Here is a 27,478-nt window from a genome sequence, read left to right as displayed (position 1 = left end):
CAGGAAGATTAACAAAACTGTTAAGATTATTCTTAAAAGCTACTTTAGGCAGAAATGAAGGCTCTGTATGGAGACACACCCTGTCTTTGTGGAACACCATGTAAGGAGAAGAATCAAGAGCATTTGACTCCAAAATCCTTCTACTCAAAGTAACAGCCACCAAAAGCAAGGGCTTTAAAGACAACAGCTTCAAGTCAGAAAGTTCAAACGAAGGGCCTGCAAGGACCTGAAAACCAAACCGAGGGTAGAACCTGATCCCGAACTAGGTGAGGTAACAGAAAAGTACCTTTGACGAATGCCATGGAAATCTTGAGGGAAGCCAGAGGAACAAAGCCCCTGCAAATGTGGAAATTAGAAATGGCTGCCAGCTCTACCCTAATGGTAGAAAAAGAAGAACCTGGCTGAACCAACTAAGTAAGAAAATCCAAAACTGATTCTAAAGGAGTGGAAAAGGAGTAGAATCTACATGACTAAACACAAAGTACAAAACATTTCCATTTACTAGAATACACTTTTCTAGTAGACTGTTTTTGAGAGGAAGGCAAGATGTGAACTACAGCCTGTGAAAGCTTGGGATTTCTAGCCATCAAGGGAACTGGAGAAACCATGTGGTTAACTTGAGGGACTGAAGATTGGGGAGATCCAGATTTGTTGGATGAGAAATGAGGTCCAGAATGGGATCCACTACCCAATGGGGGATATTTCAGAAGAGACCAAAGGAAGGAAAATCATAACTGATGAGGCTAAAAAAGCTGCTACGAGTATCACAATTGCTCTGCAGCAGGCTGCATTCTGAAGAAGTTTTACAAACAAAGGAACCGGGGGTTAGTGTAAAGAAGTCCTGGAGGGCCACATAAACATCACAGCATTCCTAGGTGACAGTCCCAGAGGAGAAACTATGGTGTAATAGCTACTTCACTTGGTACTGGCTGGGGAAGCAAATAGGTCTCAACATGGAGTCCCCCATCACTAAATAATCCAAGCTGAAACTCTTGGACTTAGGGACCACTCACGAAGAAGTAGAACGCTCCTGCTGAAACTGTCAGTGATTTCCCTAGGATGTACACTGCAACAAGAAACTGGTGAAAATAAATCACCCACTATCATATCCTCATGGCTACTCGACCAAGAAGATATGAACATGTTCCCCCCTGCTTGTTGAGATAACAGACAATGGACATGTTGCTCATCGGTATCGCAATCACACCTTTGGGAAGGGCATCCCGAAAAGCCTGCAGTGTAAGGAAGACCACTCTCATCTCAAAAACATTAATGTGGATGTCTGCCTCTGCAGAAGAACAGGACTCTTGAACTGTCCTACCTTTGAAATTCTTCCCACCCCAGAAGGAAGGCATCTGTGGTGACCATGGCCAAGGGAGTTGAAAAAACAGTCTCCCGTATGTCGCTAAAGTAGACTGCAACCACCAATGAATTTGGTTTTGACTCATCTTTCATCAGTTGTACTGGAAAAAATCCATTAAATGGGATAGGAAAGATCACAGTATGGCCATAATCCATTGCAGGACCCATATATGATATCTGGATAAAGGAACCAACACTATGGATGCTGCCATATGGGGTCTGCTTCACGTTGTCGAAAGCTGACAATATCGAGTCTGATATTGTCGGCATGACAATATCGAAAGTGAAGAATATCCATAAAGGGAGATTTCCATTTACCTCAATGTAGTGCAGTCTTGGAGTAGGTATATTTAAGTAGGGGGGTGTGGGGGATGCAGAGGGGCTTGCCCCCCTGCCTACACCATTTAGTTTTTTTTTTTAAATTTTTTTGTTTTTACGTTATTCAGTGTTTTACTTAATCGATCAATAAAGTTCGACCTTTACTGATTTGATTAAGTAAACTTTCGATAACATGATATAGATGCGCCATATGACCTATGAGTTTCATAACTGCATGAGCTGGAGGATTTGAAGTTGTGAGCTCTGACAGGACATAAGCATGCAGGCTGCTCACTCTGCAGTTCAGAAACTTGGCAATTTGGCTGATTGTATCCAAGTGGCAACATATGAACTCTAATACCATAACAGGCTGTAGGCTTGACTTTAGGTAATTGACCATAATGCCTAAATGGTCTCATAGCTGGAGTAAGGCATCCCTAGCCATGATCAATGATGCTCTGGTGGGGGCAGTACGGAGCCAATCATCCAGGTGAGGGAAGATCTGGAATCCCTACAGTCAGAACCAGACTGCAGCCACTGCCATACACAAAGTGAACACATGGGAGTCTGTGGTGAGACCAAATGACAGGGCCCTGAGCTGGTAGTGAATGGCCCCCAACCAGAAGCACAAAACAATCCTGGACTGCCTGTCTATCTTTATATGATGGCAGGCATCCTTGAGGTCTATCAAACACATCCAATTGTCCTTCCTCAGCAGAGGTAAGATGGACTGCACTGTGACCATCCAGAATTTGGTCACAGTGCAGTCCATCTTACCTCAGCTGAGGAAGGACAATTAGATGTGTTTGATAGACCTCAGCAGAGGTAAGATGGACTGCACTGTGACCATCCAGAATTTTATCTGTTTCATAAATAGATTCAGTTTGCTTAAATCTCAAATGGGCTTGAGGTTCTTGTTCTTCTTTTGTACCAAAAAGAATCTCAAAAAGACTAAAGATCCTTACTGGTCTGGTGGGACATCTTAGATGATTCAGTTTATGAGCGGCTTGTAAATCTTTACTGCTGCTTGCAATCTCTGATGGGATGGAACATCTGGGAGATGCTTGGATGAAAGTTTGGGATCCCTAAAAAGGGAATAGAATAACCCCTTGAAATGACTCTTAATATGAAGTGATGGCCTCCTAAGCTTTTGAGTGAAGAGCCAAATTATCCATGACTGCCTCCAGAGTAGGACATTCAGGAAGCTCTTTAGGGTTGCTGAAGTGTCACCTAAAGAAAGAGCCATGGAACCTCTCCTGCCCCATTGGCGGTATCCAACATGATCCCCCCTGCCCTCAGGAGGAATCTCTGAAGAAGTGTCCTGGGAAGATTGCTGTGACTTTCTGAAAAAGAAGTTACCCCCAACTGCGTGAAAAATATCATTGAGGGGTAGTGAAATGCACTCCTACAGCAGACAGCATCTTCCCATATGCCTTGAAACAATCTGCAGTATTCCATAATGACATCCATGTGTGGTGTCACATGGCATGGAGACACTGGCAACAGATAGCAGGGTAGACAACTGAGTCTCCAGCATATTTTGAGTCCTGGGAGAATGCTGTGTTTTAATGTTCCCTGATATTTCAGAAAGCAAGTCACACTGGAGTCTGGTCAAGTGAGATAAGTAATTAAGTGTTTTAACACAAATGTAGCTGAAGCACAACAGCAGTTCTCTAAATGATCTGAAGCCTAAGACTCCTTATTCAGGGGATGGACTGAAGAGCTCTCTTCACACGTCTCTTTCTTGTTGGCAGCTGCCACCACAATAGCATCAAAACACCTGACTGTTACTCCAACACAGCCAGTCCTGGGAGGTGCAAGAATCTCATCAGGCTTGTAGCGGATGGACTCCACTGTGTCGGGTTCTATCCATGCCTTCCAGAACACTAGGTCTATTAGAGCATCCAGAGGGGGAACCATCACAGGAATGGATGGGCCCACACCAAAGACCTACAAAAATATTGACTCCTCAAGAGAGGGGATTTTGGTTGTCCAGCCTCCACATTAATGAAGTAGCTCCACTTGATTAACAAATGAGGCATCATCCAGTAAAGGCTTAGGGGATTCCTCTCCCACCTCGAGGTCAGTATTATCCATTAAAGACTCCTCCATGGAGTCAAGGTGTTTCCTGTTACACCTTCTCTTCCCTGAAAACTCCTGTTCCAGTGATGCTGGGGGTACAGGGGGAAGACACAGGAAGCTCCTCTAAGGGAACAGGGTAGACACCCACCAATGCAGGCTATCCCGAAGCAGACCGCTGACTGGTCACAGGCCCGGACGAGAAAGGGATGGGACACCAGCTGAGGGAATCTGACTCATCTCCTGAGAGAAGAACATCCTTTGTACAATGTCAAAGGCCGAGGTGGAAGCTGGACTCCTGGAAACGATGGTCCCAGTACATCAAGGTACTAGAGAAACACTCCAGCCCAAGGAAGCTATGCCTAGCCCCCATGGTGAGATCAGAGCCAAGCTGTCAAAAGTTGAAACTTTAAGTGGGACAGATGAACCCAAAGCAGGAACCGACAACCCTGACCTGGAAACTCCAGCTTTGACACCACTGCTCAAAGGTCCAGAAGGCTTGAAGTAGTTGAAGTCGATGTGACCAAGGAATGGAAGTTGGGAAAGCAGATGGACCTGATGACCTCAATTCTGAAGGTGCCAAGGTAGGAAGCTATTGGGAGGGTGTGGGGAGCATAACTCCCCACATAGTTTGAGTACATATTGTCTTCTGGAGAGAGTTAGTCATTGGTGTTGTAACTATGCATGTCTATTGTTTAAAATGTATTGTTTTGAAGGTTTTTGTAAAATACAATATAAAACAAACAAGGTGGGATACTACACCCACTACACTCCCCACCAACTGTATATACTAACTCCAGGATCACACTACAGTGAGGTAAAGGTCATATACCATTTACTTGTCTTACAGTACACTACACAGTGCCATATATACTAAGTTCAGTTCAGTGAAATGAGATTCAGTGAAGTGAGTTTTCAGTAATTTGTGTTTTCAGTGATATGGTCGAGGTGAAATGAAATTCAGTGAAATGAGATTCAACTAAACAAAAGTAGACCCATATATATATATATATATATATATATATATATATATATATATATATATATCTATGGGTCTACTTCATATTAACAAAATTTCACATTACCAACTTTTAAATCACTGAGATGAAATAATTAAAACTACACAATCATGAAAATTGACAACACAGAAACTCAGAATCACGAAAAATTACCATATGTTACCCATGTCTCCAGAGAATGTAGATAAGAACAACTTCAGTATTTATGTATGTGTGTATTTTTTTTTTTTTTTTTTTTTTTGAATTTATTAGGATTATCAGCTGTGGAGTTATAGCAGATCTTGGAGCTTCTGAACACAGATTGCAGTATAGTGGGGATTGGGAAATTTACCCTTTTCCTCACTATAGTGCAATCTCATAGCTGGTATACATAATTTGCAAGGGGGGTGTGGGGGGAGCAGCCCCCATGCAAAAACTTTAAAAAAATGTACAATTCTGTCTTTAGATTTTGTGTTTCTGCTATATACATGATGTCATTGTATATTTCAAAGGTGTAGCTGCAGTGTTTAATATGCGACAGTGGAACGTTTACAGTAATAAGAGCATGTCCCTTTAAAATTTAGTGTTTTGAACAGGAAGTTATGCAGTTTAAAGTGATGCATTTTTCGGCTGCAATACTTTATAACAGAAATGAGGTGTTGTTGTGTTTGCTTTTACAGTAGTGTGTAGGGTATCGTGAGTAAATACTCTGGTTTTCGTGATTTTCGGTTTTGGTATTGTCAGCATTTGTGATTGTGTTGTTTCGGTTATTTCATCTCGGTGATTTAAAAGTCGGTAATGTGAAATTTTGTTAATATGTAGTAGACCCATATATATATATATATATATATATATATATATATATATATATATATATATATATATATATATATATGTGTGTGTGTGTGTGTGTGTACTGGATGAGGCCTTTCTTGAATTTGCTCTCACTCTTTATTTCTGACATGAAGACACCAAACACAGCACATCTGCAATTTCAGAATCATAATCTGCTGCTGTTCTCTTAGCTCTTTTGTTATAGCACTTTACCACCATGCAAGCTTAGATACAAAGCTGTTCCACGACAAGGTAGACACATTTTCAGTGTAAATGGTATCCCTGCCCATCGCTACAAGGGGGAGTGGATCTGAATAACATCCAGCATGAGTGTTTCTTTTTTTTCCTTTTTATATAATTATTTAATTTCCAGATTTATTAAGCAGAAGCAATTTAATAGGCAAAAAAGTTATAAGATGCAACAGAAAGCAATGATCTCCTGACCTTCCCAATCCTACTGTCAGTGACATAAAGAAAAAAGAGAATAAATATTAGATCATAATATAAACTTTTCACACTGAATAAAGTAATTAAAATATTTAAACAAGTTTGCTAGGGGAAATTATTTATGCATTTTAATTTCATCATTCCATAAATCAACAGTAATTCTTTTAGTTGCTAAAATGACCAATAGAAACAGTGTTACTACTGGTATAACAAGATAATTAATTAATTACTCCTACCTAGCAACCACAAATCTTGAAAATTATTTAGAGTGTCACAGGTTGCAGCCATTAGACTGGCAGTGTTTTGCCAACATGGAACAACATGAGAACACTCCAACCAGGCATGCTTCTAGGTTTCGATAGAGCCTCATCTGTGCCAATGTATCTTAATTTGATAAAGCCAACTTAAATCTTCGGAAGTTAAGCAAGCTATTAATAAAATAATTTACTGAATTAATCTATTCCTGTAGGATGTTATCAATGCCCAGTAATGCTTCCACAAATTTAACAAATCTAAAGACTGCAAACTCAATTTTTATTCTGCACTCCAGTTCCATAAAATCTCATCTAACCATGTAAATCAAAATGTTAAATGACCTCTCAACTGTCCAGATTTTCGCAGAATGTCCAGATTTTTGCCTCATATTTATGGTCTGTTCTTCATAAATTTTTGGTTTTCTTGCAAATGATTGGCAAATCATTGAGGGTGGAAGTAAGAAACTAATTTGAGTTTCAGACTTTATACTCGTCAGAAAATCCATGGTAATGGAAAAGCTTTTATTTTGTCAACGTTTTAAGTTTATAAGAGCAATATTTAAAAATTGTCCCTATTTTTTGGATTTTATTCCACCAAAATGTATGGCTTTGTCCAGATATTTTGTTTTAAGAGGTTGAGAGGTATGCAGACCAAGATATTTATTTTCTCATAAAAAGAGACAGCTGATAACCTTCTTAGCATAAAGAAACTATCACATTTTCTTATTCTTCTTTTAACAATCATTAGCTGTAAAGATTAACAATTTAAACATCATTCTTCAGTTTGATAGTAGTGAAGCACTGTAAATCTGCCAACAAAATAAGAAATAAGTCCTTGATTTATTTCCCAAACCCATTTATACATCATAGGTACACACAGAGACATCAGGGGATTGAACCTGTATATCTTATTACTTGTCACCTCCTTTGTAGACACTATGAGCTTGGTTTGTGACTTACTTGTAAGCTTGCACATGCACATTCAGAGAAATTACATCACTTACCAAGTAGCTGGTTGGCTGATGATGTGGTGAGATTAAACTGCTGTTCAAGGTATTTACCCAAGAATGCAGCGAAGCCTGCAACAACTGCTATTTCCATACAGGCAGCCAGAACAATGCATGTGAAGACAGGATTTGAAAGCAGGTGCTTTGTTACTGTGGGAATCACTGTAGAAGAAACAAAAATAAAACAAGTTTTGTACACTTAAATACATTCTTATCTCCTTTGGTCTTTACAGTCAGTAACATTTTTAATAATAATATCTCTCCAAGGACAGACATAGTTGTCAAGTCATCTCACTTCAACATCAGCTTCACTTAAAAAAACATGCAAATGATTTTTCAATACAAAGATCACAGCAATATCATCAATATTTACATCTTTGGAATGGATTGTCACAGTGAATGGGAAATGTTTGGTGCCTTGTACCCAGTGAGTGCCGGGGCAGGGTGGTTCTCCTCAGTCCTAAAACAGATGAAACAGGTAATCTGAGAAGGAATGGATGAATGTAAAGCTGGCCTATCCTTGCTAATCACAAAGGAGAAGGCTGCAGGAACATTAAAGATTTACTGGCAACCTGCAGTATAAAGACTTTCCTGGTCCTTGTTTTTCTTTGTCTCTCTCTCTCTCTCTCTCTCTGGCATCCCCACTGCTGGCTGAGGAGGGGAATGAATGAACAAATCAGTCTAGGAACCAAAAGACAATAGTCATGGGCAAGGCTATTAGACAAGATATTCTATATCCGCCCATCAATCCATCCATTAGACAAGATATTCTATATCCACACACCCATCCATCCACAACCCCTTTTTTTCCATTTCTAATTATGGGTTTGGGGTGTCACATCAACAATGAGAAATCATCAAGATACCCTTTATAAAGATGTAAAAAAATGTAATTTTTTTTTGTATAGGAGCATCTTGACAAAAAGTGGTTTACAGTTTTATATATATAAAAACATATATGTGTGTGTGTGTGTGTGTGTGTGTGTGTGTGTGTGTGTGTGTGTGTGTGTGTGTGTGTGCATGTGTGTATATATCTATATCTATAATTATATCTATAAATATATATATATATATATATACATATATATAGATATATATATCCGTATATATAGATATATATATATATATATATATATATATATATATATATATATATATATATATATACTATATATATGGGCCTACCTGAAAACACCGACAACGCAGAACGCCGACACCGGAAGATCGACAACGGAGAAGACCGACAGTTGAGTATCCCAACGCTGAGAACACAGACATGTTAAGGTAAGTGTGCGATAGGGACGGACATTAGGGTCAGGGTGTGGGTAAGGTAGCTGTTTTGTACAAACAGCATAGAACATATAAAAGGAGTAAAATCAGAGTTTTACAAATGATGCAGCCTACAGTGGTTAGAATATTGAGAAACAAATTAAACAAGACATTATACAACAAATAAACAATTGCTTGAACATAAATTCAAAAAGAAGTTTCCATAGACAAACAGGGTCATAAACTAGAAATCATAACTAGAAAGGTGGCCTAAACACCTGCTTCACAGTACTATGCACTAAGTGAAACTACACAGTACACCTGGATCTTGAAAATCAGGAACCAGTGAAATGAGTCTGGTTCTGTACAGGAACATATCTAAGTTTTGAATAGGAGATCTTTTAGTAGGGATTTGAAAGTATGTTTACTATTTAGACATCTAATTTCAGGAGGTAGAGAGTTACAGGCCTTAGCAACTGCATAAGAATAAAGAGATTGGCCTGAGATATGCAAGCAAATGGTAACAGTCTGTAGGGTGGTATTGGAAGATCTTAGCTGACGAGGAGTATTATGAAAGGTTAGCAGACCAGAGAGGGCAGGTATTTTATTTGGGTGGTACAGCAGATGATGAGTCAGGAGAAGTTGATTGTATTGTAGTAGGTAAGGAAATTCTAACCATCCTAGCTGTCTTAGGGAGAGGCAATGGTGAGAACGAAACTTAGCACTGGTTGCAAATTTTGAGATTTTTATTGTAGCAGGTAGACAGTTTCAGAAGGTCAGATTTGTTTAGGTTAGTTAGAACTGGGGAAGCATATAGTAAGGTGCCTAGTAGATGGGTACGAGAGATAGTGAATCGGGATTCCTGTATGAGGAAGTTCTTGCAGCAGTAGAGTGAACCTAGTTTTTTTATGAACTTTGACAATTGTTAGTGCTATTTGTTTGTAGAATTTTATGTTTTAGTCAATATTTACAACAAGTAGCTTGGCTTGAGTTAATGGTGTGATATATGGTGTGTATATATGGATCCCCTTTAGATGCCCGAAATCTCATTTCACCGACAAGGAATCCGTCGGACCGAAATCACCGACAATGCAGATGACCGACAAGGTGAGAACCTGACGGACTCGGTAAGTGTGCGATAGAGTGAGGGATTTAGTGTTAGGGAGCAGACAGGTAAGTGTGCGATAGTGAGGGACTGTAGTTTTAGGGGCGGGTTAAGTGAGTTAGGGTTAGGGTGCGGGTAGGGTAAGTGTGCGATAGTGACGGAATGTATGTTTAAGGGTGGGTTAAGTGAGTTAGGGTTAGGGTGCAGGTAGGGTGTGTGCGATAGTGATGGACTGTGGGTTTAGGGGTGGGTTAAGTGAGTTAGGGTTAGGGTGCAGGTAGGGTAAGTGTGCGGTTGTGTCGGACCTTAGGGTTAGGGTTTGGGTTACGGTTAGTGCATGTATGGTTGTGTGTATTGTCGGTATTTTGTGTTGTCGGTCTTTTGGTGTCGGTGATTTGTGTTTCGGCGTTGTGGCGTTTCGGTAAACTGAAGGGGATCCGTATATATATATATATATATATATATATATATATATATATATATATATATATATATATATATATATATATAAATATATATATATATATATATATATATGGTTTACTACCAAAATTGCGAATGGAGATGCTCTGCTGATGGAAAACTCGAAACCTGAATGTTCAAAATTTCATCTTGCTGAACATCTCCATGTTCGAAAGTTAATATCAGCAAATGCACTGCGCATTCGCTGATATGAACTCAAAGTCCTGTATAGAGATCATGGTACAGTGTGGATTGGGAAATTCATCTGTTTCCTCACCATCGTGCAATCTTGGAGTTGGAATATATAGATAGCAGGGGGAATGGAGAGCACAGCCCTCCACAGGGGGGTGCAGGGGTGCTTTCCCTCTGTAAAAACGTGATGTGAAGTATAGTAGTTTCACTTACCTGAGCTCCTATATGGATATAACATGAGCTGTTCATCGACAATGTCAAATCTGCTGAATTTGTTCAGCTGATTCGACACTGTGCAGTGTTATACATTGTCACTTTCGTTGTTTTCCCTCAGTGTTTCAAACGGAATTTATTTTTCCATTTGCAATTTTGATAGCAAACCTATGTATATATACATATGTTTGTGTGTGTGTGTGTGTGTGTGTGTGTGTGTGTGTGTGTGTGTGTGTGTGTGTGTGTGTGTGTGTATGTGTGTGTGTGCCTATATATTTATAATTGTTAGTAGTAGATATATATATATATATATATATATATATATATATATATATATATATATACATATATACATACATATGCACACACACAGACACACGTACGCACTCATTTTATGTGTGTGTGTGTGTGTATATATATATATATATATATATATATATATATATATATTTATATATATATATATATATATATATATATATATATATATATATATGAAATACACATGCATATATGATGAGTACTTTTGCAAATAAAAAGTAAAGACTTCTTCAGAACACCAGAACCTACAAACAAAACCAATGTAAATCAATGTATTACAAATCGCTTATCAAATTTTACTTCCATAAAATATTTCATTTTTTAAACACCTTTATTGAATTATCACTTGTGATATAGGCAAATTTACATTTATACAAAAGTAATCAAACTGTATTAACAAGTTAAACATTATACTTCACATATATTGCTATACATCATATAACCTAAGCAATATTACAGAAATTATTGAATTCCAGACCCTTTTTTTTAAAAAGAGAAACATCTTTATCAAACCATCACTTACGATATAAGCAATCATACATTTATATAAATGAAAACAAGCCACACCAATACAATTCTAGTTGTAAGTATTTTACATTGCAAATCATATTGGCACACTCCTAGTTGCAAAATTATACATCACTTACAATCTACCCAATCATTTTCAGTCAAACATTCAACAGCTCATTTAAGTCCTGCCTTATTTAAACCTCATTCCTCCCTTGTATGTGTTGTTTCCACAATTCCCATGTTTCCTATGTAGTTTGTTCCTACCCTTTTCTAAAGATCTTAATTCCAGTTGTTTTATCTCTGCTAGTATATTCACTACTTCTAAGACAGCTGATTTAGATTCTGATTTCCACTTTCTAGTAATTGCTTTTTTTGGCAGCCACCACAGCAAGGCCTTACGATGTCTAGGCAACTCTGATTCTGTACAATAGATCAGAAAAATCATCTCCCTCATCAAACCAATCCACCCACCCAGCATCTCCTACAGTGGATCCCACAGGGAATCCTTAAATCCACCAACCCACCACACTTCCAGATCATATGTTCCCATGTATCTCTTTCTTCCCCGTCACACTTCCAACATTTGCTGTCTACCTGAGGATAAATTCTCTGGAGTCTACTTGAAGTATACAAAATATCTATGTAAACATTTCCAAGCAAAATTCCTAAATCTTCTAGATTTTGTTGCATATTTGAGAGACATGCATATGTCCTCCCATGTTTTCTTTGTGTATTGCTTAATTGTTTATCCAATCTCTCTTTTTCTAACCTCTTTTGATAGATTCATTGCCATGCAATATTGTACATGCTCTACTAATTATTCCCTTTTAATGACAGCTTCTGTTCTACATTCTGCTAAAAACTCTACTAGTGCAGGTCTTTCATTTAGAACCCCCCGCCATTTCTTTTTTTTTCTCTTTGCCGGTACTCTGATATCAGTCCTTGACAGGGAAAGCAATCTTAACCTGCACTCCAAATAAATTCTTGGTCTCTTCCCATTCTATTACCTTTCCTTCTCTAATAAATTTGTGCCCACAAATTAGTAAAGTGCAATTAGAACTTTGCCAGCAAAAAAAAAAAAAAAAAAAAATCATAAATATATAACATGAGCTAAAATGTCAACATTTGGGAAGTGAGGTGTGGCAAAAAACACATAAAAACAAGTAAAGCAGTTTAAAGTTTGAGCAACGATTTAATCCTCATTAAAACACTGATGCCTGGCATTTCAGTGGCATTAAAACAAAGTAGCCACTACAGTTCTTTATTTTCAAATATGCTGTCTAAATTACCCATACTTGTATTTACATTATCACTTTCTATAAGAAAAAAAACATTAAGTAATGTCTACAAAGACCATTTGTTGACAATACCGATGTATATGTAAGTATGTGTGTTTGTGTTTGTATGCTTATACATGCACGTACACACACACACATAAATATATATATATATATATATATATATATATATATATATATATATATATATATATATATATATATATGCAAACAAATTGACAACACATATGTTGACACATCACTGAATGTTCTCTGAGGCATAACCTTGCAGCATGCAATGATAACACAGTGTTAACCCTCATAAGGGGCTGTTCTCCCCACACTCCTCCAGCTAACTATATATTGGTATAATGATTAAGGTGTTTAGCTCACATGGACTGAGTGAGGGCCTATTGGGGCTAATCTGTGGACCATGGTTAGTGAACTGTGACTGATAGAAGTACTTGACAGTTGAAGCTGACAGTGAAGCCTAGGAGGAAGGCCTAAAGCCTTATCGTTGGAGTACTTAAGTTTGGAGCTAAGAGTGTGGCACAGAGGAAAGGCCAATAGCCTGAGAGCAAACTGTAGAGGGAACACTAAGTTCAGAGTTGAAAGTGGAGCATAACAAAGAGGCCTACAGCCTAGGAATATCTTAATAGTTCTAAGACAGACAGAGTATATTATGACTGGGCATCCCAGTATGACGAACTATTTTTATTTATTTAACATTTGTTTACCGGGAAAGTCTGACTTGGAACAAATCCAATTTTCAGCAGAAGCCCAGGGATAAACACTCCAGATGCATGTCTTTTTAACATGGATGGAAACTGGAGCACCTGGTGGAAACCCACATGAACGCATGGAGGCCATGCAGACTCTGCACAGAAGCACCCCAGTTGAGTATCGAACTGGAGAACTCTCTTGCTATGAGGTGACAATGCAAACATAGCACCACTGCACCCTGACAAATTGGGAAGTTACTGTTTTTGTTGTGTTTTGAAAAGCCTAGTGAGCTAACAATATTGAAAATTACACTGGTGCAAAATGTGGACATTTCAGGTGCAATATTCTTGCATGATATCCTGAAATATGGCTTGCTGCTATCCAAGTGAGTATGTTTTCCCCAAAAATGCCCAGATGAATGATTTAAAGTATATGTTAAAAATGATGGCTTTAACCTGACAGCAGCAATTAAGAATGTTACAGTCATAATATATAAATATATATATATATATATATATATATATATATATATATATATAAATAAAAAACGTATAATAAGCTGGTTGCATAAGTGTGCACACACTTAAACTAATACTTGGTTGAAGCAACTCTTTATTTAATTACAGCATTCAGTCTTCTTGGGTAGGAGTCTATCAGCATGGCACATCTTGACTTGGCAATATTTGATCACTCTTCCTTGCAAAAGTGCTCCAAATCTGTCAGATTGCAAGCTCATCTCTCATGCACAGCCCTCTTCAGGTCACCTCTGAGACTTTTTATTGGATTTAGGTATGGGATCTGGCTGGGCCATTCCAAAACTTTCATTTTCTTCTGGTGAAGCCATTCTTTTGTTGATTTGGATGCATGCTTGGGGTCATTGTCATATTAAAAGGTGAAATTCCTCTTCATCTTCAACTTTCTAGAAGATGCCTGAAGGTTTTGGGGCAAAAGTGACTGGTATTTGGAACTGTTCATAATTCCCTCCACCTTGACTAAAGCCCCAATTCCAGCTGAAGAAAGCAACCCCAAAGCATGATACTGCCACCATCATGCTTCACTGTGCAGATAGTATTTTTTTAGTGATGCGAAGTGTTGTTTTGGTGCCAAACATACCTTTGGGAATTGTGGCCAAAAAGATCATCCTTGATCTCATCAGATCATAACACATTTTCCCACAAAATTTAGCTGGGCCTGGATGTTTTTCTGTGTAAGAAAAGGCTTCCATCTTGCAACCCTACCCCACAGCTGAGTCATATGGAGAATACGGGAGATTGTTGTTACATGTAGTACACAACCAGTACTTGCTAGAAATTCCTCCAGCCCTTTCAGTTTTGCTCTAGGTCTCTTGGAAGCCTCCCTGACCAGTTTTTGTCTTGTCTCTTCATCAAGTTTGGAGGGAAGTCCAGTTCTTTGCAATGTTACTGCTGTCCCATATTTTCTTCACTTTTTGATGACTGTCTTCACTGTGTTCCATGGTATATCCAATGCTGTGGAAATTTTTCTGTATCCTTCTCGTGACTGATACCTTTCAACAATGTGATCTCTTTGATGCTTTGTAAGCTCTCTCCAAACCATGGCTTTTGCTGTAGCAGGCAACTGAGTAAATGTCAGGAAAATCCTACTAGGACAGCTGAACTTTATTTGGTGTTAATCAGAGTTTCTTTAATTGGCAGTTGTGTACCCAAGAAGATGGAATGTTGTAATTAAATGAAAAGATGCTTCAAAAAAGTATTAGTTTAAGGGTATGCACACTTATGCAACCAGCTTATCATACTTTTTTTTATTTTTTTATATTTTTCCCCTAACAGATTTGTTTCTCAATTAAATTGTACAGGTTGTAGGTCACATTAAAGGTGGGAAAAGTTTTAAATTATTTGTTGTGGTCTAATTTTTTATATCACAAAAACCTGGCATTTATTAGGGGTTTGTAAACTTTTTATATCCGCTGTATGTATGTATATATATATATATATATATATATATATATACACATATATCTATGGGATCCAGACACATGCTCGACTAGCATATGTCCGAATCACAAAACATCGAACACACATACACGAAAGCGCTTAACATCAACAAGTGCTTCAGTGTATGTGTGCCTGTTTCGTAGATCACACTACAGTGCGGATAAGGGGAAATTCCCTTTTCCCCACTGTAGTGCAATCTCGGAGTGATAATAATAAAGTAGGGGGGTGTGGGGGTGCAGGGATGTGAAGCCCCACTGCAGAAACGTAGATTTTTTTTTTTGAACAACACATACACGAAAGAGCTTTTCAATGTTAAGCGCTTTTGTGTATGTGTGTTCGATGTTTTGTGATTCGGACATATGCTAGTCAAGCCTGTGTCCTAGACCCATATATATATATATATATCAGACTAGCAAAGAGAAGGAGCTAGAAAATCAAATAAGGTAGACAGCGAAACAAAAGAACTCAACGGAATCTGTCTGCAGGATACAGAACCAGAAATGCAACCTGTACAAAATGCCAGTACAGAACTGAAAGTGAGCTAATGAAAAAATACCAAATGCAAACTATGAGGGATTTCAGTACAGGAAATGTAAATGAAATGAAATGAGGAATGTTGGTACACAGACTAAGAAAATATCAGTGCAAGACAGAAGTATGTATAGAAACATGTAAGAATTATTAGTACAGTGACAGGAAAACAAATGAAGAAAGACCCTTGACTGAGGAGTTTGAGAACACAGTGACACCATAAAGTGAGATAAGGAAGGAAAATGTGGATTTCTAATACTGTTTCTGCTAGCATAAAGCAGGAAGCACAACTGAAAGCAAATCTGTGACTCAAGGAAAAATTAAAACAGATTTGTTTTATTCTGATTTACCATTGGCAGTGAAATTACAAAATAAGAAAATCGAAGCCCTCCTCAGTATGGAGAACATCGATGTCTGTGCTGTGACTGAAACCTGGTTCAAGGCTCCTGAGAGCACCCCAGCACTATCAGGTTATACCTCATATTATGCGTTCCGGCCCCAAAATCCGGACCGAACCACAAAAGGAGGGGGAGTATCCATATTCATAAAGGATACCCACACCTCCAGGTTAGTGGCAATGCACGAAGCATCGGAGACCATCCAGGTGCAATTAACCATAGGTAAAACTGCCCTACAGTTTGTAGCATGCTACAGACCACCTTCTCAAACTCAGAAAACCCACACAGCCTTCCTGAAGACACTGGAGAGTATGAATTTCTCTCCAAACACCATCATATTGGGTGACTTCAACTACCCAAACATAGACTGAGAACATTACTCAAGCCCCAACACCCTAGCCCAAAGGTTCCTGGAGTTCATAAACTCAAATGCTATGGAACAACTAGTCACCATTCCCACAAGAGGAGAAAATATACTAGACCTGATCATCACAAACATGGGGACAAAATGCTCCACACCGGAAGTATATCCCTCATTGGTGAGATCAGACCATAAATTAATCTCATTGGAGATCCACATCCCGCCCCACCCCAGCAAAAAGACCACAGTGAAGAACTTCTCAAAAGCAAACTTCACACTTCTTAAGACTGGAGTGGTATCCTTCAAGGCCCCCGAGCCAGTGGAAACCACAACCCACGCTGCTGAAACCCTTACAAATGCCATCTACGAGCACCTCCAGGAATGTATGGATCAAGCAATCCCTAATCAAATCAAGACCCTTTCCACCAAAGGCAGGCGCCCGGTCTGGTGGACCCCAGCCATAAAGAAACTCTACAACAAGAGGAGAAAGCTTCTACATGACAGAGCAAAATCCCTAAATGGGAAGGCATCTCTGATCAATACTAGCAAAAAACTACGATCACTCATAAAATCATCCAAGGCCAACTTTGAGAGAAAAATCGCTAATGACACAAAAGACAATCATAAGGCCTTCTTTAGCTATGTTAGAAACCTGGGTGGAAACTCCCAGATATGCTCAGAATTAGTCCAAAATGATAAAAAAATCACTGAACCCACAGACATTGCCAACATACTGGCAGACAGGTTCAGTGCAAATATCTCCCCCAAAAGGAGAAATATCTATCCCACCAGAGTCTAGCCTCCCAAACATCTCAGATGCCCAGGTGAGAGCTGCTCTCTAAAGCAAAAACCACAGCATCAATGGGACCGGACGGTGTCCCCAGCTGTGTGCTACACGAACTCAATGAGGAACTAAACCCACACATAAGGCTGCTGTTTAATCTTAGCCTTACTACAGGATACGCACTCCAAAGAATGGCGTCACGGCAACTGTGGTCCCACTCCACAAAGGCGGTGCTTCTACGGACCCTGGAAATTACCGCCCCATAAGCTTGATGAGCCTTGTCTGCAAAGCTATGGAGAGGATCATAATGGAACTCATAAATAAAGACATTGGGGACCTACAGACACTGGATCCTACCCAATTTGGCTTTGTCAAGGGCAGAGCCTGCCTCTTGAACTTGGTCGACTTTTTCGAAACAGTCACTAAGGCCATTGATGAGGGTAAGGCAGTTCACACAGCCTACCTTGACCTAGCAAAAGCGTTCGACACAATACCCCACCCAGGCATCATAGAAAAGCTCACCAGCTTAGATGTAAACCCATATGTCACAAGATGGGTTGCAAACTGGCTCAAGGACAGAACACACAGGGTTAGAGTTGCTGGTGCCATGTCAGACTCTAAGCCGGTCACGAGCGGTGTCCCACAGGGCTCAGTCCTGGGCACCCTCTTGTTCGGCATTTATTTTTCTGAAGTGCAGGCAAACATAGGGGGATTGTGGCTGACAAAATTTGCAGATGACTGCAAACTGGGCACCATAATTGACACTCCATCAGACACAGACATCCTCCAGAGAGGTCTCATAGAAATGGATAACTGGTGCCAGAGCAATGGCCTTAAGCTAAATGCCAAAAAATGTATAGTCATACCCTTTGGGAAAACAAGGTAACCCCTAATTACCACATAGGTGGTAATCCATTAAACACGGAAGAAGTTATCAGGGACCTGGGGACCCAAGTTGACAGTAACCTCTCTTTTCACACTCACATTGCCAAAGTGGTTAGGAAGACCTTCTACATTGCCCACCTGATCATGAAGGGATTCACATCCAGATCAGGAGAGGTCATTGTACCCCTGTACTCTTCACTTATCAGACCAATGATTGAGTACAACGCCCCATTCGAATGTACCTTACCCGACACCTGCAGCAGTTGGAAAGACCCCAAAAGTTCCTCACCAAAAGGATAAAGGGGCTCAAACATATGTCATACGCTGCCTGACTGAAGAAACTCCAGCTCTATTCAGTCGCATACCGCCTGCTCAGAGGTGATCTGTGCCTGACATACAAGGCCATGTCCAACCTGGAATTAATGGACATGCTCCACCTCAAAAAATCCAAATCCACCAGAGCCACGAGAGCAAGAGACTTAAACCTCAACACGGATATAAATAGGATGTGCTGGAGGGACAGATTCATCACCCAGAGACTCCCTATACTATGGAACAGAATCCCAGTCCATGTGAGGCAGAGCCCTTCACTGACTCTGTTCAAGAGAAATCTTGATGAGTGGATGGGAGATCGTAGGTTTACCCCAGGAATCATCTCTGTGTCACTGCTGGACAGAGGCACAGCAAACTAATGGGTATAGTATTCTCATCCTAAGGGGTGGTGAAAGCCACACACACTCTGGCTAGGCTTATAAATGCCCTAGGGCAGATAGCCTAGTATGAACCTATGAACCTATGAAAACAAAAGAAAAGGTTAGTATCCATACAAACTGTGACAGGAATGCAGGTTACTGAAGAACATGATCCTAGAACAGTGACCTTACCTGTAAATCTATTCCTCTCAACTATCCAGATTTGTGCATAGATTTTTGGTCTGTTCCTCTTAAAATTTGTGGCTTTCTGGCAAATCAGTGAAGATCAGGGCTACTATAGAATAATATCTATTTGAGTTTCAGATCTCATATCCTTCAGAAAATGTATAATAATGCAAAAACTGTAATTCTAAGAGGAATATTTAAAATTTTGCTATGACTTTGGACCTTTCTCCCACCATTATTTTTGTCTTTGTCCAGATTCCTTGTCCTTAGGGGTTGAGAGGTATGTATAAATCCCATAAACTTTCAAAAGGTAGATGACTTGTATAATTAGGGGAAAATGTTCCTCAGAGTAGTAAGTCAGAATCAGAGTAACAGGATGGAGGGACAGTACTCATTGAGAACTGCTCAGTTGTCCTGTATTATTTATTTTATTTATTTATTTATTTAATTTACATTTGTTTACCAGGAAAGTCCAACTGGGATAAGACCCATTTTCAGAGGAGGCCCGGGGAGAAAAGCTCCACATACAGAGATTATACAACAACTTATACATGAAATTATACAAAACTTATACAAGAAATTATACAAAAAAATACAAGACATACAGTACACCAAAAATTACATTATATGCTATTATAGCTTACATTTGTATTATACAATCATCTGATATAATTCCTTACTGTAGTGTAGATGTAGTTTATCAAAGTAATATGAGGAAGGGTTTTATAGGAGGGAAATTGGATGGAAAAAGATGAGGTTAGAGATTATCTAGACATGAGAGAGAGCATCAAACTTGAAACTTGTAGGTGAGGACATGATAACAAGAAGAATATAGCAAGTGCAGACAGAAGGAATTCATCAGTTGTACAGAGTGACATCTGTGATGTCAAACAAGACAGCACCAAGTGTCGATACAATACTGTCTGTGACAGAGAAAACTGGTGCTAAGCAATAAGATTTGTGCATCTTAAAATCTGCACATAAACCCAAGATAGTTCACGGAGTATAACTAAAAGTGGCTTTAACAATATGGTGAAAGGCTAGTCTTTATTTTAAACATAGAGATCAGACCCCTAGTGCACTGAAGTTGCTGACAACAGTGTGAATGCAAGGTAGAAGTCTATAAGTAAAGTAGTTTACTTATTTGACATTTGATTACTGGGAAAGCTCGACTAGACATAAATCCCATTTTCAGCAGAGGGCCAGGGAGAAAATCTCCATAAGACATAATACAAATTGTATATATATGACCTTGGGAACATACAAGTGGTAAAAGAAGTTACAAAAAATTATACAGATGAGATCAATAGATGAAAAAAAGCATGATTACATCATAGATAGGCCAAAACATATAAATGCACACACACACACACACACACACACACACACACACACACACACACACACACACACACACACACACACACACACACACACACATATATATATATATATATATAGAGAGAGAGAGAGAGAGAGGTTTATATCAGATCATTTTTAAGGTTTATGGGTTTCAAGAAGCTGTTTCTCAGATGAGTGAAATAGATGGTTAGAAAGGTACTGTTTGAGAATGTTACTGATGGATGGAGGAAAGGATTACCTAGCATTTTGTGGGCAAGTAGAAGATGAGTGTACTTGAGGTAGTTGGGCAACTCGAGACAGTTTAATGTTTTTAATCAGTGCTGTGATGACTTTTATATGTCAGACTGCTTGCAAATCTAGCTAACTTGTTTTGCGATTATGGAGATGTGAACATTGGTAAGAAATGGAGAAGCATACCACAGAGATGTGAACATTGGTAAGAAATGGAGAAGCATACCACAGAGATGTGAACATTGGTAAGAAATGGAGAAACATACCACAGAGATGTGAACATTGGTAGGAAATGGAGAAGCATACCACAGAGATGTGAACATTGGTAAGAAATGGAGAAGCATACCAGAGAGATGTGAACATTGGTAAGAAATGGAGAAGCATACCACAGAGATGTGAACACTGGTAAGAAATGGGGAAACATACCACAGAGATGTGAACATTGGTAGGAAATGGAGAAGCATACCACAGAGATGTGAACATTGGTAAGAAATGGAGAAGCATACCACAGAGATGTGAACACTGGTAAGAAATGGAGAAGCATACCACAGAGATGTGAACATTGGTAAGAAATGGAGAAGCATACCAGAGAGAAGGCAGAAGGTATGTGTTTGCCAGTGTGACCTTGAAGGAGTTGGTGAGGAACTTTTTGATCTGTACAACATAATGTGTTTTTGATATTTTTGTATACAATTTTGTACCTGAAGAGTAAATTTCAGTTGATCATCAATTGTAATGCCTAGTAACTTGTTATGAGATACAACTTCTCTATCTTTGTGACTGAGAGCAGTTATTTTGAAGCTGTTTTTGGGACAAGTTAGAGAAATAGTACTAGCTTGTTTTTTGAGGGGGTTTAGGAAGAGCTGGTTTTCATAGAGCCAGTGTTCAATGGATTTGAAGGCATCTTTAGTAAAGGATTGTAAATTGGGAAGAGTTTTTGATGAGCAGATGAGGGTGGAGTCGGGAGGGAAGCCTATTGAGAGGATATCTGTAAGTTGTTAATAAAGATGCTAAAGAGAATAGGTCCAAGGATAGAGCCTTGGGGCACACTTGTATTAACTGAGAAAAAACAGGAGTATGTAGAGAACCATTTTACAAATTGTTGTGGATGAGAAAAGTATCTAGCAAACTAGACAAATTTTGTATTAGACAGACCGAGTGCAGACATTTTTGAGAGTCATTTGGAGAGACTGTGTCAAAGGCTTTGAAGTGATTTAAAGAACGGGAAGAAACCAAGTTATTATTATCTCTAGCTTTGTTGATGTTATCTAATAAGGCAACCAGGGCAGTTTTTGTGCTATGATATAGGGAAAAACCATGTTAGGTAGAAGTTAGTACATTTTCTTGAAGACGGTAATGTGAGAGTCTGATGTATGGACTTTTCTAGAATTTTAGAGAGGAGGGATAAAATAGCAATAGGCCTAAAGTTTGTGATTTTTAGAGGAGTTACCACCTTTGTGAAGAGGTATGATGCAGAATATTATTTCCAGAGAGATGAAACACGATTTTTGAATTGATCTATTGATCAAGATTGAAACTGGATAAGCAAATGAAGTACCAATTTGCAGATATTATACATGCAAGTTGTTGATGGAGAGTGAGCAGAGCTTGAGTTTACTGAGTAGTTTTTAATGAGAAGAGATTTATTGGAAGTGGGAACCACATAAGGGCCATTGTGAGTTTGTATAGGATTTTCAGTTAGGGTATCCATAGAGACTATAAAATCAGAGTACAATTTATTAGCAGTTTCAATGGGAGAGCAGGGCAGGGGTTGGAACAGCAGGAGTTCCAGGGTGTAAGATTTTGTAAAAAGAAGACCAAATGTTTTCTTTTTTATTTTATATGGTTTAATTATAGATATAACAATACTGTTTTTTTATCAGTTGTGAAATGTTTTATCAAGGTTTTTGAGATGCTTATACTTGTGAAAGGAGGCAGGAGACTTGGCTCTTTGCCAGTATCATTAAATGTTGTCTTTCTTTTGTGTATTAATGTGCAACTAGTGTGGGATAGCCAGATAGTTTGGCTGGATTTAACGCGTTTTTTTCAGATGCAGGCAAGGCTATTTAGGGCACTGAGAAGCAATATGTTGAATTTAAGTACTGCATCATCCAAAGGTAAGGTGTAAAGACTGGACTAGTTAAGAGGTTGAAGAACACTACTGAAAACATCAGGTTTAAAGTTGGTAGGGTTATGTCATTCATTAAGAAGTTTATGTCTGGAGTTGCCGATTATTAATATCTAAGCAAAGATGGGATCATGGTCACTGAGTGAGTCTGCAAGGGTTCTGGAAGACTGGACTTGGGATCTAGTCCAGAATGATGACAGAATTTGAGGTTTTATTGTGGCAAGTATGGGAGGTTAGAAGTTGTGTAAATCCATATAGGTTGATCCTATCTGATGGATAATCTGCTGAAAGGTGTTGCCAGTCAGTACTGATATTGCCAAGAATTGTAATTTCATGGGATATGGAATTTGATATCAAGTTAAGGATATCTTCCAGGACAGGGGTATTTTTAGTTTAATAAGAACAGATAGTGAAGTTAGTAAAAGTAATCCAGGCATTTTACATATAAACAAGTCTTTGAAAAATAAGAGTACTATACAAGATGACAGCCTTCCCTAGGAAAAAGGAAATGTGTGGGGTTTGAAAAAAAAAATAACAAAGGTGCTAGTAAGGAAGCTAGATATCCATGAGATAGAGGGAGAATCCCATTTAAAAGTGGCATGGAAAACTTTCAAGATGGGGTGAGTCAGATGATACCCACAGCATAGAACTGTTAAGAAAAATGTTAGTATTATGAGATAAGTTCAAAGGGGTGACACCTATGAAAAATAAAAAAAACACTAAAAAGGGACTTTTTCTAGAGCACAGGGCAGAGTTACAAGACAGGATAAAGAGGTGATACCCCCCCTAAAAAAAAAGTAAAAGGGATGTCTCTGTTAGGGAACAAGGCAGTATTTGCAGGGCCAGCTTGAACCAATAATTCATTGCAGTATTAATCTGATTGGATTGGGAAGGAAGGCTAAAGGATGCCAGAGCCCAGAAGATGGGCTATACAGACAATAGCGGAGGAGAGGCTTAAGGGAGATGTTAAGGAAAAGTCTGCTACTAGTAAAAACTACCTGGTATCCCATCCCCACAACTGTTAATGATTGGTCAGGTGGCTTGTTAGGGACAGACTACTCATTTTAATTAGTTCAAAACTCATGGTTTTGTACTAGGGGTAGTTGCAACATGTTGAGACTTTTGAGTATATAAATGTATAAAAGTCTAGTATAATTATGATTTTGTAATATACTGATGAAAATAATCTGCACAGGCAATCCCCAGGTTAAGGACAAGATCCGTTTTTTAGTCTGTCCTTAAGTCAAGTTTGTATGTAAGTCGAAACATGTACATATGGTTCTTATTACATATCACTTAATCAAATGTTTGCCTCAGTCAAGTATTTATTTTACTTTTCTTTGCATATAAAACACTTTAGAAACACTTCCAAACAAACGAAAAAACCTAAAACATAATACTGTATACTGTAGCTATGCTTTCTTACTTTCTATGAGCTATGCTTCCTTATTACCTATCAACAAAGCTGGTTTAAACCATCTTGTTATTAAATGCAGTGTTTACACACACACACACACACACACACACACACACACACACACACACACACACACACACACACACACACACACACACACACACACACAAACCACACTTCTCAACTGTACAGATTTTCGCAGAATGTCCAGATTTTGGTCTCCTATTTTTGGTCTGTTTTTCATATGCTTGTGGCTTTCTGGCAAATTAGTGGTAAATTATTACATACTGCAGTTAGAAAATACTGACAGGCATTTGAGCTCCAGACTTCATATCCTTCAGAAAATTAATGCTAACGCAAAACTTGTTATTCTATTAACTTTCTAAGTTTTTAAGAGCAATATTTATTAAAATCGTCCCTATTTTTGGGCATTTGTCCCACTTTTATTTATGGCTTTGTCCAGATTTCTTGCTCTAAAAGGTTTAGAGGTATCTGACACACAGACGCGCACACACACACACACACACACACACACATATATATACACACACACACACACACACACACACACACACACACACACACACACACACACACACACACACACACACACACACAGTCTCTTAACACTACTTTACCTATTCCATAACTAACATCCCCCCTTATGCAGCCACCCACCTCTTAACTGCTGCCAGAGGATCAGTCGCTCGCTCTCACTCTTCACTCTCTCTCTCTCTCTCATACACACAGTCTCTTCCTCATTCATACCAGCATTCACCCACACATCGTTCTCACTCTCCCGATCTGTCATACACACAGTCACTTCCTCAATCATACCTGCATTCACTCATACATCACGCTCACTCTCTCGATCTCTCATACACACAGTCGCTTCCTCAGTCATACCTGCATTCACTCACACATCGCTCTCACATTCTCCAGATTTCTCACACATAGGCACTTCTTCATTCATACCTGCATTCACTCACACATGGCTCTCACTCTCTCCCATTCTCTCTCTCTCTGTCACAAACACACACACACAGTTGGTTAACTTTACCTATTTTTAACTTTTTCATGTTATTTCCAGCATTGCGGCAGCCCATTCATATCTATCGGTTGTCCGCATGTCAGATGTTCATAACCCAGCGACTGCCCATATTTTCTTAAATGGTTGGTAATGCAGAGTCTGAGAATATTTTTGTCATGGTTCCTACAAGCAATTAACAAGCATATGGTCCTTACCTTAGCATAAAAGACAGTTGTCAAAAAGGCTAAATTCAGGCCAGTAGTGTCTCAGTAGTGAAACAGTTTGAAGTGCTAAAAAGGAAGATCAAGAAGAATGGACTGAGTTATGTCACAGTCAGAGCTAATCTGTGGACCATCACTTGTAGTCTATGCTTCATGGAAGTACTAGGAGAAAGGCCTACAGCCTAGGAGTTAACTTTTGTAGTACCTGAGTATGGAGCCAAGAGTGGGCTCTAGGAAAGAGGCCTATGGCCTGAGACTATCTTGTCAGTTCTATGACAGCCTATAGTCAGAGGACTTTATAGACAGGTGAACTATTGTGAAGGAACTGTTTATGATGTGCATTGCAAAGCTAAGTGAGACAGTATTTTTGTAAGAAAATGGTTTGCTTTCAGTTGTCTTACCGTGGTGTCTTTCTGCCTGAATTATATGGAAGGAATCTTGGTTGGTACGGTGGCTTTCAGTTTCCTGACATGAATCCTGTATTCATATGTTTTAATATTTAACATGACAATATACACCATTTCCTGATCTGAGACTGTATTTTAGAACTGTGCAAGACCATGGAAGTCTGCAGAATCATCACAGCAGCTATCACCATGGCCATGCTAAATGCTAATGATACATTCTGGTCAGTGGCTAATGCTAATTAGCCAAGTGTTTTCTCCCAGAAACGCCCATAGGAAGGAATTTATGCAGGAATTATGCAGCCAAGTGATTCAGAGAACTCTTTGGCTTTGTAAATTAGTATTGCCAGCCAAGTTAATTAATACGGCAAACATATTGTGTTCCCCGATTATAGTCAATGGGAGAGAATGGATTCTAGGTAGGTCTAGGGAAGATCAACACATCTCATCTGTAGAAGTGGAGTTTTGTGTGCGTCTGCGCATGTGTGTGTGTGTGTGTGTGTGTGTGTGTGTGTGTGTGTGTGTGTGTGTGTGTGTGTGTGTGTGTGTGTGTGTGTCTCTCTCTCTCTCTCTCTCTGCATTCTCTGCAAGGATATAAATGATATCTGGTGAATCTGTGTGTGTGTGTGTGTGTGTGTGTGTGTGTGTGTGTGTGTGTGTGTGTGTTTCTATCTGGTGGTCGCAGTACAGGAGATTAGAGGATCAATAATGCTTATATGTGTGTGGGGGTGTGGGTGGGTGCATGGGTGAGTATAGGGGAATGGATGAGTGCATCCAGAAATGCATCTGAGTGATGGGAGTGTCTTTATTAACAGAGAATGTGTGTGTGTTGTGTGTGTGTGTTGTGTGTGTGTGTGTGTGTGTCTGTGTGTGTGTGTGCATGTACAAGCGCATGTATGCATATGAATGCATGTGTGTGTGTGTGTGTGTGTGTGTGTGTGTGTGTGTGTGTGTGTGTGTGTGTGTGGAAGAGTGAGTGAGGGGTGTTCCTGTGCCAGCAAGATGCATGGGCTGTCCTTCCCTTACTGCTGCTATACATCTGAATCATATTTTACACAGAGTAAATTACACCTTGTGGAGGTAGCATTTTAAGCAAATTAAGAGATTTTTCCTAAATCCCTGGGTATGTGTGTGTTTGGTTCTTTGGTATGCAAAGTCTTTATTGTGCTGAAAACAGTGGCTGGGGAGTAAGTGCTTATTTTAACTTATGGAGGCAGAATTACAAAACAGATGATGAACTTTCCACAGCTAAATATTTTATAACCCTATGCAAGTCACTTCAGCTTAATTTTGGCATAGATGACCAATGAAAAGGAATCCAGCAATTAAAATAATGTGGTATTGAAAAGCAGTGTACAGGCAATAGTTGCAAAGTAGTACATGTTTACCTTCAGATTAGTTAATAAATTACACCACATAACACATGCTCTCTGCATTGTGCAGCAAGTTTTCAAACTCTTAAAAAGATAATGCTCAACCATTATTTTGATTTATTATATAAATG

General features: G+C 39.0%; 1 protein-coding gene across 1 annotated transcript in view; it reads right to left on the bottom strand.

The window, feature by feature from the left end:
- The window catches only part of SLCO3A1 (solute carrier organic anion transporter family member 3A1), a 1,904,841-nt gene that overhangs the window by 125,731 nt on the left and 1,751,632 nt on the right, over positions 1-27,478 (bottom strand). The window contains exon 5 of the mRNA XM_044078369.1: positions 7,297-7,461. Within this exon, the coding sequence (XP_043934304.1) occupies positions 7,297-7,461 (165 nt within the window). The remainder of the gene's footprint in view (positions 1-7,296; positions 7,462-27,478) is intronic.

The sequence above is a fragment of the Protopterus annectens genome, chromosome 7.part0 (assembly GCF_019279795.1).
Source record: "Protopterus annectens isolate FY-2018-M chromosome 7.part0, PAN1.0, whole genome shotgun sequence".
NCBI lineage: Eukaryota > Metazoa > Chordata > Ceratodontiformes > Protopteridae > Protopterus > Protopterus annectens.
Note: the sequence above shows the minus strand (reverse complement) of the source record. Positions and strands in the feature narration are given on the sequence as shown.